The 13,379-nt window shown below is 31.5% G+C and overlaps 2 protein-coding genes across 2 annotated transcripts; both read right to left on the bottom strand.

Moving 5' to 3' along the window:
• Positions 1 to 3,106: 3,106 nt before the first annotated feature.
• On the bottom strand, positions 3,107 to 5,702 carry LOC126846958 (uncharacterized). The gene is made up of 2 exons (XM_050586876.1): positions 5,574 to 5,702; positions 3,107 to 4,020 (listed from the first exon to the last, which is right to left on the bottom strand). The coding sequence occupies exon 2, from the start codon at positions 4,014 to 4,016 to the stop codon at positions 3,717 to 3,719; it is 300 nt and encodes a 99-aa protein (XP_050442833.1). The 5' UTR covers positions 4,017 to 4,020; positions 5,574 to 5,702; the 3' UTR covers positions 3,107 to 3,716.
• A 1,243-nt stretch (positions 5,703 to 6,945) lies between these two features.
• On the bottom strand, positions 6,946 to 9,938 carry LOC126846949 (uncharacterized). The gene is made up of 5 exons (XM_050586865.1): positions 9,579 to 9,938; positions 8,990 to 9,058; positions 8,742 to 8,831; positions 8,347 to 8,421; positions 6,946 to 7,732 (listed from the first exon to the last, which is right to left on the bottom strand). The coding sequence occupies exons 1-5, from the start codon at positions 9,843 to 9,845 to the stop codon at positions 7,679 to 7,681; spliced, it is 555 nt and encodes a 184-aa protein (XP_050442822.1). The 5' UTR covers positions 9,846 to 9,938; the 3' UTR covers positions 6,946 to 7,678.
• Positions 9,939 to 13,379: the final 3,441 nt, after the last annotated feature.

Raw genomic sequence — 13,379 nt, 5'->3', positions numbered from 1 at the left:
ATTTTAAAAACGAGTTGTTTTTTAATCAACTCATTAGTTATTTTAACACTAAAACGGTCATATGGCTGGCTAGCTTTTACCCGGTTCGCATAACTAGCTTTACAGCTTCTTGTTTCCCACTAAATTTTACTGGTTTATGCCCGACGTATACTTAGTAATACATGTAATACCGGACCTTATCGCGTTTATTTTAGTTATATTTTTTTCTCGAAATTCCGCTGCGGTAAGTATCTTAAGTGGTCATGTCTGTAATGAATTTGCGAAAAGAGAATAGCGGAGAGGAGGAGAGAAATAGAAGATTAGATAAGGCCAGGAGATGATGGGAAAAGGTTGGGAGAGTAAAAAAAAAATGTACAACTCTCTACGCACCAGACCTGTAATCAACGGAATATTGTTCTTGTTGCACTCTCAATGTCATTTTCAAAGGCTTCGTTATCTGGTCTTAGAATAGGAGCTAAAGCTTAGTTTTACCACGGACTTTGCTTGAACATATTTTACCCGGCGCGCGTTGCAATGGTTAATAATTAATTTTTGAACCATAAGTTTTATTCTTTAAGCAATACAAAAATTATGCTAAAAGTTTTAGGTATTTATTACTTTTTTTTTTGCAAAAACATAGTGGCGCAAATAACACATATAATCAATGTCTTGTTAAATTTAGTTGGAATGGTCGATGACTCATGTTTCAATCGTTTGTACTCCATAATTTAAATTTAAATCGCTTATACTCAATAAAAATAATATTTATGTATATACTTTCATTAGAGAAATCTCACACTAATTATTTATGCTTCATAGATTATATTATTCTTCCATAGCTCTATTATAATAATTATATTTTACTAGATTGACAATGTACAAAACAAAATGCAACTAAAAAGCCTTTGCATAGATCCTTAAATTGTATATTAATTTTGTGTTGTGATCTAAAGAAATATTGAGTCTCTAACATTGAAATTAAAATTTAATCTTTTACTGGTACTGTGATGGAGAAAAAAATAAATTTTACTTTCATATAACACTTATTAGTTAAATAGGTTGTAATAGCCCTGGCTTTTTGCCTACCGGATTTTATAAAGTTGGCATGAAACACAAGATTTAATGAACCTATTTGTATCTTGAATCATAGATGGCCAATAATACTTAGTTTTTAGTCTAGCTAAAGTTTTTAATATACCAAAATGTCCTGAAAAAACAGATTCATGGTATGATTTTAACACTAATTCAATTAAACTTTTAGGTATTGCTAAAAGATAATTAGTACCTTTCGGTGACCAATTTTTGTAAAATAATAAATCATCTTTTATGCAATATTGTCTAGATTTATTTTTATATTTTGAGGTTTCATCCCCTTTAATGGCTGAAATTATACCCCCCCCCCAAAAAAAGTTCGTCTTCTAGTTGTTTTTCTTTTAAAATTTCTAAATTAATAGTGTTAAAATCAACATTGTCCTCGTTTTCTTCTTCTAAAATTTTCTTTATATTCAACACATCGATTGGATATCGAGAAAGACAATCAAAGGCTGCTTTATTCCAAGAACCCGGTTTATGTTTAATTTCGAGATCAAATTCTAACAATTTAAAAATAAATTTTGTTATTCGAGAGGATGGGTTTTTCATAGTTAAAGATCATTCATAGTTCAAATTACATTGTCGGGGGCACTCTCCCGTAAGCGACCGTTCTGTTACGAGGAGGGTATTGTCGCGTGCTTTATTGTTTTTACGAATGTCATAATTGTGCGTGTGTTTATTAACTTTTGAGTTACTTTTCTTTTACTTGATTTAAAAGTTTTACCTTTTCTCCCGTCGATTTTGAGGTAATTCGAACTAAGTGTTCTTTTATATTGAGTGTATTGTATTGAAGACCGCATCTCCCGAGGTAGCCACAGTACGGCTCTTGTTTCTTTGCTAGTGTCAGTGCTTGCGTTCAAGCCACCCACCTGTCTGTTAATAGTTATAAAGCTAGACGATATAATTGTCCCGAGGCATTATACTATTTATAATCAGAGGCTTGTTCGTTGGATGGAAAAACACCCGAGGCAGAAACAATCCGGAAGATGATTAGAGATCTGCCACATTTATGCGCACTTACTAAAAAGTCACTTTAGTGTTTAGGTAAAAGGTATTAAGTAATTTAATTTACAGTGTATGTGTGTTTAACGGTTCGTGTACCAAAGTGCGTGTACGACAATAGTTACCCATATAATGAAAATATTTGTATTCTACCTGTTGACTGTTGATTCAAAGTGTAATTTTCCCTTTTTTTTAGGGGTTTTTCTTAACAACACTAAACGTTGACTACAGATTTTTTTGAAAATTGTGTAGTTATTAGTTCTATTTTAGATCTACCTTCGGTCTAATTTTCAGATGTGAAAATGTTGAAAATCAAATTATTGCTGTATCATTACTCTATAAATATACCTATATTAGGTACCCATTTTAGCGTTCGTCATGATACAGAGTTTATAAACTAGTTAATCTAGCTTTGCCGTTTGAAGTAAAACGATTGAAGTCGTGACTCGGGAGAAGAAATATGCAAAATTACACTTTAGTAATATTGGTGATGTACAATGTACGTTATAGAACAGATTTAATTTATCATTAAACGCTTTTAGTCTGTGTCAAAATTCGAGAGATAATTAATAACCAAATTAGCAGATAACTATTTTAAAACAAACGATATTGGCAATAATCCGATTTAATTTCCCTACAATTCTTAATTAATCACCTTAAAAACAGTTAAAATTAGAATAAAAGAAAGCTGCGGACTCGTTTGAACTAAACCATTAAAATCATTTTAACCAAATTTCTAAATCTAAGGTTACTGATAAGCCGTGTGTGCATGTAAAATCTTATTTTATCGTTCCATTTAAACTTACAAACCTAATATTTTCCACCTTGTCCAAACCTAGTATTTAAACTTAAAGGTTTAAATTTATACAAACCTCAATTACTAATAACGCTTAAGACTTTGTTGTTTTATCCGTTTGTCGAGAACACAATACATTTAATGAAACGACGAAGGACTCGTGTAAAAATGCAAATTACCTACCTAAGTATAATCTCTGTTTAACAAATTTTCGTTTTTATCAAAGAAGCTCTAAGATCATCAATAATGAATTTTATTGTTACGATGAATGCTTTTTTGGAGACATACACAAACAGAAGTGAGCTTTTAATCGCTATATCACTTCAGACCAGACTACACCTAATATGCAATTAAGTAGCCCACGTGCATAAAACGCGGTCAAAGTAAATCTGTCTGTTGTATGTTCAGTTGCTAAAACAATACTGTAAAACAAAACAGCAGAGTGGAATATTTTATCTGTTAAAACGGTTTTTAATAAAATCTCATTTTAGGTATACTCGTCGGTTACATATTTTGGTATAGAAAGTTAATATATTAATACATTTAGTTGACCAAAAAAAAAACAAAAAAATCAAAAAAATTAGCTGGGTGAAAGGATTTCCGTTGAAAAAAAACAAACACTTTCTCTCCGTTTAAAACAAATCGATTGCGTTACACCGCATTACATATTATACAGGACCAAAGATATAATATATATATATATAGAGTTATTGTATATACACTATACAGTCATAATTAGTCAATTCAACGGTACCCGTTACAGAATGTCGAACGAGGGGCGCTCTCGATGAGTCGTTTTCAGACTTACAACGACAAAATACTTAAATAATACTTAAAAAAAAAGACTTCATTGCTTTCCGACTTGGTCGACTTGGGTCTGCAAGTTGCTGACTACCTCTGGGGGCACGTGGTCGCCCAAGATCTCGAACAAGTTGATAGGTTGAGATCCGGGGATCGACTCGTAAGCGGCCAGCTCGACGCCCTCTTGGACTTTCTGTATTTGAGCATTTTGCGGGATCAGATGCGTGTTTTGGGCTTGTCTGATGGCCTCGTTTGTGAAGATGGCACCCTCTTTGGATCCTTGTGGCATCGACAAGCACATCACTGCGCAAGTGCTCAACACCAAAGCGCGTACAAACGAATTCATGTTTCTACAATACAATACAATACAAAAAAAAAAAAGGTGTTATACACAACAGTGATTTATCGTACACAAACTAGTTGGAGTTCAATTTGTATCAAAAGTAGGAAAATGACAAATGTTGTCCGCTTATATGATATTGAAAATTGTGTGCTTCGGCGGTACGCTACTATATAAAATATGATAAATTTGAAGAGAAACAAAAAACAGTTCAACCCTGGTTTTGAACATAAAAAAACGTCTTTCATTACAAATTATATAATTATTAACTCTTTATAATATTATAACTTAAAAATACTACTTTTGCAGTTTGCCTCATGATATGTAAAATCATTTTAAAAATTATTTGTACCGTTTTAAATGGCTACCTACTATTTTTTCAATGGCGTGTAAAGGAGCTTATCGTGTTTTGTTCGACTATGTGTACACGGGAACAAATACAACTATGGTTAATAGGACACAATAAATCTCTACATGGAATAACTAAATAAACAGTTGATCGAACTAAATGTATAGTTCCTTTAACTAAAAATTTAGTTGGCCCAGCTATTTGTTTAGTTATTCCACCTAGAAATGTACTGTGTCCCCTTCTATTAACTATGATTTTAGTTGGACCAACTATGTTTTTTTGACTGTGTAGTCTTAAAAACGTGTATTGTATACAGACTTCACTTATTTGGAAATTACCATGCTAATACAGCACTTCAATTATTCGAAAAGAGTAAGTACTCGCTATTTTATGAAGACCAGTTAACAATATAAACCAACTATCACTTATTTTATAGTTAAGTTCTATTAGTATTTTAAATAGAATATTTTTTTTTTTTAGAAATAAATTTTTTTATAACTATTATATTTATAAATTAAATATTATGTATAATTGTTATTGCGAATAAAAGAAATATTTATAAACATTTCCCTGGCGCAAAGTTATCATATATGATAGTGCTTCCAAAAATATTTGTATAAAATAAAATATTATTATTTTTAACAATGTTATTAAACACATTAATTTTCATATTAATATAATAAAACAAAATTCATAAGTAGCGAAAATTGTATTTCTTTATTAAAATATTTGGAACTAAACACAGTATTAATATTTATTTAAGCGAATTAATTTTAAGACATAATTTTTAAAATACTTTTAGCGTGATGTACCAAAAAGTTTAAATTAAAAAACAGCTAGTGCATAAAATATGCGAATTCAAGTTGAAAATGTACAAATAATTTTTTTGTAATTTGTAAAATGCGTTGTTTTGGTTTTACAAAACCCCTAGGCACCAAACTAAAAAATATAAGGTGTATGCATTGTATTCAGTCAATCCAATAAACCTTATGAAGTAATTTTTTTTTTTTTATATGTATCACTTATTTTTTATTTTGTGGTATTTCATATTTTAATAGCGTGTGAACCAACTGAGCATTCTAAAATTGCTCATTTTAACAATAGAAAAATAAACGAATAAATAATTAACTATTAGTTTATCCGAATTAAGAAGTACACGTTGACGGGGACTGGAATGAAATGAACGGTAAAACAAATTGTTTTTAAGGACTTACCTTACCGGAGTGAATGAACTTCTTCCTAGTTGATGCGCTGAACCTCAAATCATAATAACAAAGCAGCTCGGTTCGTTTTATAACGTTGACAAGGTTCGCCTGATCATGTAAAACAAGCAGTCTCAAGTGGGAGCGTATAAAAACAGAAAATCGAGCTACTTTCTCCGAGATAATTTATTGGACCTTTCATTAAACTTAATGCGCACGTCTGTGTCAATAGAAATTACAATCAATTTTGTCCAGCGATGGTTTCCAAAGCGTTTTCAAGTCCAGCATTAAAATATTTAATAATGGAACCATTATTAAATAAAATAGCTGTTAAGTTTCACGCACACCTTACACAGATTGATAATTATGATAGCGCTCGAGTTTTCTTTTGACTTAAATTACACCTAATTTTTTTTTCTTAGGAAACATACAAATTCAACGATAAGTAAGTACATTAGTACAAGTATACAAGTCATGCAAGCATATTTAAAGTCTTGTTTAAAACATTACATTACTACATATTATATACGTATAAGGTAATATTACAGTTGGTTTTTTGTAACAACAAAATTTCAAACTTAATTTTAACATTATTAACCGTTATGATACACATTTTGTAAATAAAATTATTCAAAACGTGAAGATAAAATTATTATTTTTAATTTTGATTCACATGCAAATTGTGTTTTACTCGCTTGACAAATATTGGTATGGCAAAGATAGATATAGAAGATGTGTAGGCTGTAGCCATTGGGGCAACGTTGTGTTGATATAATGTAGTGACAAATATGTTTACAAAGATTAATGATTATAATATTAAACGCTTCACTCTAAACCCATACTAACTGGTTGAAACCGAATTCTAGTTTATTTTGTGTGTAACAGTCGATAAAACTGATACTTAACATTGGTCGTTAGTACATCTTGTTAGCTATACGCGTCGCGTCTATACCGGAAAAATTATGTAACAGGACTACACGGTAAGAATATAATAATAGTAATAATATGCACAACCAACGTGTACATCTGTATAACCGTTAAGCAATCGCATTAAAAAAATAGAAAAGTCCAGTGAAAAACATTAACTTGCTTTAAGTGACAAGTTGCGTAATCCGTTTAATGGTAAATATAATAAACATAATACTATTAAGCAATACGCTTTTACGATGGTTAATTTTTAAAATTATTGTATACAAATAAAACCACATAGCTGCTATAGCTGCGTTCAATGTATATTGATTTATCTTTGGAAAAAAAAACAAATCATTTTTTTTTTCTAAACAATTTTTTTATCAATTTTATTCTTATTTTCTGAGACTAATATTTCTGGACATTTGACATCCTATCTCGATTGTTTTTGGACAATTCTAACATTTTGATTCCTACACGGAATAACAAAAATTAAATGCTCAATTCTATATTTACTTGTACAATATAATATAGCTGATGCTCTCCTGGCTATTTAACACTTTTGTCTATGGACGGTAGTGAAAACATCCTTGGGCTGACTAAATTAAGATTTCTATACCGGTATTCCGTTAGTCTATTGAATTTTACCCACTAGTAAGAAACGGTACATGTACCTACTTGCTGTTATTCATATTAGGTACATTGCGGTGTGGACTAAGTATACTGCTTTTTACAAGCATAATAAGCAGTGTTATACATTATAAGTACTGCCTTCAGGTTATTTTTGTTATGATTTTACTGGTTAATTTTATTATTTCTATACATTATCTTATTCCGTTGGAACAATTATTTAAAATGTTACACATTTAGAAAGTATGCATATACTATGGTGAGAGAAATGGCCAGTACCTCAGTAGTCGGTACACTTAAAGCACAACCCTGAAACTCAAAATATAACTTTCTCATATCGTATTTCCACGTGCGACGACAGAATACATTCAATGTACACCGGTTATTACTTACTATAATAAGACTATTGGACGTACCTAAAGACATTTTTTAATATGTCGTCTTGACTTGACGATTGCGTTTTTTTTTTCGATAGGCATCAAAATTTGTATACCTTATGGATACATAAGTTGTATAGGATAACAATACTAAATATGTTGAAAGACATAACTTGCTTACAATGCAACGGTTTATATTTACTATGACCCATGACGCGTATAATATAATATAATACAAGAATTATGTACGCCTATCTAAAAATTACACGAAAAAAGCTTTAATAGTATAATACATTTTGAAGATAAAAAAATAATAAAAAAATAAATCGTTAAATATTTATCTGTTTCATGTTCGATGTTTTCCATTATTTAAAAGAAATTTAACCATTAAAAAACTCTGTTATTTGATACAATTGCAGTATATTATAATGTATCTTTATTTTAATCATGTGTTTGGTTATTTGGCGATTATAAAAATATTATCTGAATAAAATATTATTAACTTATACGTTATTCGATTTGTTTTAGTTGTTATTCGTTATTTAATTACATTTTTCCTATCTCTGCTTCCAAGCGATTATTACTGTTTTTTTAATGATTTTAAATAAAGATAAGAGGATTTAGCCTCCCAAAGCTTATTTCCAACAGTGGCATATCCAAAACATTTTCTCCGAGAGATTCGTTATGAAATTCGAGAAAAAACATTTTTAACTATGAGGTCGGTTATTAAAACAGACTGTTTATACGTTGACGTTTAAAAGTTATGTTGTCATGTGAACAATTAACCTCCCCTTAAGAGTCTAACCTAGCTACTTAGCTCTAACCTTACTAGCTATTTGCGGTATTCAAAAATCGAATGGTTTTCATACGTTTGCAAATATTGATTTGATGTTCGACGATAACTGCACTAAAACAATGATGTACGTAGCCAATACCAACCCTATCTGAAATGTAATAATAAAGGTTTTAATGAGCACAGAGTATAGTGTAAATTTACCATACTATACATGCGCGAAAAAAATATTAATAGGTTAAGAAATCATATTGGATAGTATGATTCGGTAAAAATTAAATTGGTTTCAGATACCCCAAAAATTAATTATTGCACTTTATTTCAATGGTCAGTATTCACTGAAACGTTTTTTTTTTCTAATATGAAATATGTTACGGCCTAATATAACTAAGTTACGCTTTATTCAATAAAAAGCAAGAAATAGAAATTGTAACGTGTGTTGTATTCTATTAGTTCATTTTGATTACTTACAGACGTTAACATAGTTTTGTTCACTTTGAAGAGATCTAAAACGTTGATTTCTGTGTTGGAATGCTCTATTTGACACATGAAGAAACTCACCTAAGTATAATTACAAAAAAAAAAAAATGTAAGCCATCATAATAGTAATTAAATATGCATTGACCATTGAATATGATATTTCTCTCTACCTCTTTCTCACGGGCAGACACTGTATTTCTCATAATTTACAAGTGAAACATTACGAAAAAAATATTTACCTGATCAACGCACTCTTGAGGTAATTTCTGTATGGATATACTTCTCAAGTCTACCATAATCTCTTTACTCTACCAAAAGAAATATCGAATTAATACCAAATAATAATTATAAGATATCAACAATAATTGTACAAATGGTTGAAAAATATTAAATATGTAATTAAGTTTCGTTTATATTATAATATTATTAGATATACTTTTGAGACGATATACGTTTTTAAATAATACAAACATATTATAAGCATCTAGGCCAATTGTCCATAGATAAAGCATTAAGATCAGAAACCGTTGTACAGCAGTACTTTATTCGAAAAGAAATTAAACTTGTTCTCAAAAACGTAGTGAAAAACGTATTAAACGACACGGCATCTAGTTTTAAAAAAAGTACGTACTTCAACTATGCAATAAGAAAACTGTCAACATAATTCCAAATTTGTTTGGGAAATTATCAATCGTGCAGCGGTTATGGTGGGGAAAAAATTGCAATTCCGGTTTGACTTTTGTTACCATTTAACATTTTTACCATTTTCGGTTAGCATAATATTACGTTGATAGGCTATAATCATTATTGTTGACAGGACATAATTACAATTTCGGTGAGCTTGTGCGCGAGATTAGCCACCAGGAACATGCCGGTCCAAGCGTGCGCCAGAAACAGCAGCGGTTCTAGCGCTTCGATTCCGTTGGCGCCGGTTGCCGAGTGGTTGGCCCATTTCAGATAGGCCAAAGAGTAAAACCGAGCCAGGTGCTCGAGAAACAAAAACAGCAAGTACACCATCAGGTTGGGCCCGAACGCCGTGCGCACGTCACCGACGAGGTCGCAAAGTCGACCGTGCGCCACTCGTTCCGCCTCCATCGCTCGGCAAGTGATCAACGACACTCTGGCGGTATCCGGCAATAGTGATTTATCCACCCGGGAACGCCATCGCGCTACGACGGCCCGGAACCGCCAGTAGAGCTGATCGCAGAACAGCAAGTACGGAAGAGGAAATATCGAACACCAGTACCTGAACGGGGCCAATGTAATGTAATGTAGTAGGAGCGAGGAAAAATATTATTATTATTATACAATTATTATTATACAATTATGAAACTAAGCAGTGTGTCCAGGCCAAATGGCGAACGGTTAAAACGTTTTGTACAGCGAAAACGATATTTATTTCTATTATTTAAAGCCACACAAACGGTGATGTCGAAGAGGACTCTCTCGGGCTCGGCCCGGGGAAGAACTCTCCGCTTAGCATTTTAACTAGGCGGAGAACGTATTTGTATTTTAGTGCTGTTATACTTATTTTCAAAGTACAATCTCGTCTTGTGTCCCTATTTAATACCACGTCACCTTTTTACGTTTCACTTTTAAAGTTTACTTCTAAATAACGTGTACTAGGACAACCTTTTTAGCGATCAAAATTGCAAATAGTCCTTGTTCTTTAAGTTCTACACTTACGGAAATAGTCATTAATCTGGCACTAGGTATAGATGGAAATAGTCCCTATTTACGATTAAACCCGTATTGAGCGTCTGGTTGATTATTAAATAGCGTGGATTAGTCGTCTGGCTGAAGTGTACGAAAATCAGGCGGGAATAAAGGACGGTTGCCATACATATTTTGTGTAATGTGTGAATTTGTTCGGTTGGCCGATACTCAATATTGCGGTTCCCCCAATTCGTCCTATTTTGTTATTGTTCGCGGTACACGTCCGCAATCCGACTTTGTTTAGGTACCTAAAGAAGACGCTGTAAATGTTTCCTGCAGTAAAGCCGTTGCAATACAAGTCCACGACACTGAAAACGGCCATGCACAGATAGACCGATCCGTAAAACAGCACAAAGTAACGATATCCATTTCGGTACTGCAACTGGTACCCGTGGTCGTCGTCGAATTTTTTTATTTTCTCCATGATCTTCGGTATACATTTATCGGCGTATGTCGATGCAGCAAAACGACTCAGCTCTCGCAGAAAAGTATTGCATGTCCAAAGCCACACTATGGGCTTTTGTTCGTGTAGAGCGTTCACGTAGAAAACGTACATAAACGCGATGTGCATTATCTGCTTAACAGAATACAAAATATATTGGTCAGTTGGGCATTATTTAAATTAAATATTATATATACTCGAATGAAAAAAACTGATTATTCGAATTAATCACATGAGATCGAATATTAAATATATATATTCTAAAAAATGTGTTTGTGATATATTAAATAACAAATATTATCAGGAAAAAACTGTTAAGCAAACTTATTGTTAAATATACAGTAAAGATATAAAATCTACTTGAACCCTAAACCATAAAAATTATACACTTCTTGCGTACACGTGTTACGACAACGATGTTGTCATCTTCAGCGCTAACAACAGACCCTGAAATATTATCAGGACAAAATAGGTATATTAACAACACTGAGCACATTAAGACATTCAACTGATGTACAAAGTGGTTAATTAAATACATTTTTTTTTGTACAAACATTCTGATACTGATTGTGAGTGAACTAGTTTTTCCAATAAATTGTAAAAACATATTTCCCTCTAAATTGCTAAAGTTACCCCTTGATGTTTTTTTTCAATCAAACCCATCTAAACGCTAATAGTATCACATAATTAATTACACACTAATGTTTTTAATTTATAAAACTAACTCATCCAAAACGTTGCGCTTCCGTTTACGCCATATACCTATTTACTTAGCGAATCTCGTGTGATAGTGAGAAACAGACAAATTACATATTTTACTTAATATAACTGAATATATTTTTTAAAAAAGGTATGCTTTCTGAACATCTCAAAATTGGTTTTTACTGAAAATGTTCCTACGCCTTCAATGTACACTGCATAAGGTAATAATTCGCTAATCACATTATTATACCTATTGTCGCAACAACACAATGCCATGACAACATGACATGACTGTTGGCCATAATTGTATTAACTAACGAAACTGATAATTTATGACTAAAATATACCGAAATTTTCCAATAATTATCATAATATGGACATTGCAGAGTATTCAAATATTAAACATATTATAGCGATATATTACATTTTCAATATATTGAAATTGACCTATTATATTAATACAGACCTGGGGCCTACAGCGTACTATTATCTGAGTAAAATTAAAAAATAAATAGTTGCGCTGAAAACATCATATACTTACAACTGTGTATACCATATTAGTTCCAAATTGAAATTTTGGTCGACCCGAAAAAACGTTTTTGACACTTGTCATCGTGGTTAACTTACTCAGAATTAGACTCGGCCTTGCGCAATCATAAATATCGCCAGCTGATGACATGATAACCACTTGAAAATCGATTGCTCTACAATTTAAAGTACTTATTGAATATTTATAAAAATGGTTGTATAAAAGTAATATTACTTTAACTAAATTGTGAATATACCAAAAGTCAGTACTCACTTTCCCAACAGCTGTTACACAGAAAATACAAGTACCAACAACCAACGCTGTGCGATTCATTGAACAAAATTAAAAATTAAATTTAACATTTGTACAGTGGCAATTAATGCTAGGTATACTGTTTTAGAAATATTACTCTATTTAATATATTTAGTCAAACTCCAAAACGGAATTCAAACACGTGCATGTATCGTAACGTATAATTATGATTTTATCTGCTCAATTCAATGTTGTCCTCCGATATTATTTACTTGTGCCCTGTTAAAGTTGTATACCATCAAAGTATAATTATTGGGAAACGAACGTGTTTAATTGTAATTGCATATTGGCTTTTTCTAAATTATTTAGATGGGTAGGAATTTCTACTAACACCGAAAGAACATTTTGTTCTACATTTTCGAACAAAATAACCTGATAAAATAAAAAACGGTATATATTTTAAACCATTTTTGTCATTGTACATAAACAGTAGGCGCTAATTTATATTATATAAGCAATATCAGGGTTCTCATACTTTTCAAACATTTAGTAGGGTTTGAGAAATGAGTGGTTTAGTAGCAAAAAATTAATAAAATCTACCAAAGCGGTTACTTTAGGGTTTACCGGCTATTTTAGCGTAACATACATACACAACGATTAATGTAAAAAAAGAGTATAACAAATTAAGAACAAATATAAATTATTTGTCACTTTTAAGAAAGTTTTACAAACAGCATTTTTAAGACCGGCGACAGTTGTATCACCACAACCATGTATGTGATCAACGACATTGTTAACTGAAACAAAAAATTGAATAATTACAGAATTTGCTAGCATACTTAATACTTGCAGCTTTATATTTATACTATGTATACACTTTTAGTACATTTTATATTTATTGTTAGGATATTTCAATCCACAAGCAAATAACCAACAGCAAAGCAACACTGTTGAACTTTTGTCGATGCTGTTAATTATCCAATGTTTT

This window comes from Adelges cooleyi, unplaced genomic scaffold, assembly GCF_023614345.1.
Source record: "Adelges cooleyi isolate 19-005CV unplaced genomic scaffold, UGA_ACOO_1.1 ACOO_flye_CR_arks_rails_tigmint_CR_PRNA_108, whole genome shotgun sequence".
Taxonomy (NCBI): domain Eukaryota; kingdom Metazoa; phylum Arthropoda; class Insecta; order Hemiptera; family Adelgidae; genus Adelges; species Adelges cooleyi.
This window is presented reverse-complemented; position numbering and strand designations above follow the sequence as displayed.

Excerpts from the sequence above, each read along its gene's own strand:
- LOC126846958 (XM_050586876.1), bottom strand. The coding sequence starts at position 4,016 with ATGAATTCGTTTGTACGCGCTTTGGTGTTGAGCACTTGCGCAGTGATG.
- LOC126846949 (XM_050586865.1), bottom strand. The coding sequence starts at position 9,845 with ATGGAGGCGGAACGAGTGGCGCACGGTCGACTTTGCGACCTCGTCGGT. Across the intron at positions 8,832-8,989 it reads CTCAAGAGTGCGTTGATCAG|GTGAGTTTCTTCATGTGTCA; the intron begins GTAAATATTTTT and ends AATTATACTTAG. Across the intron at positions 7,733-8,346 it reads TCAAATCAATATTTGCAAAC|ATAGGCGTACATAATTCTTG; the intron begins GTATGAAAACCA and ends TGTAATTTTTAG.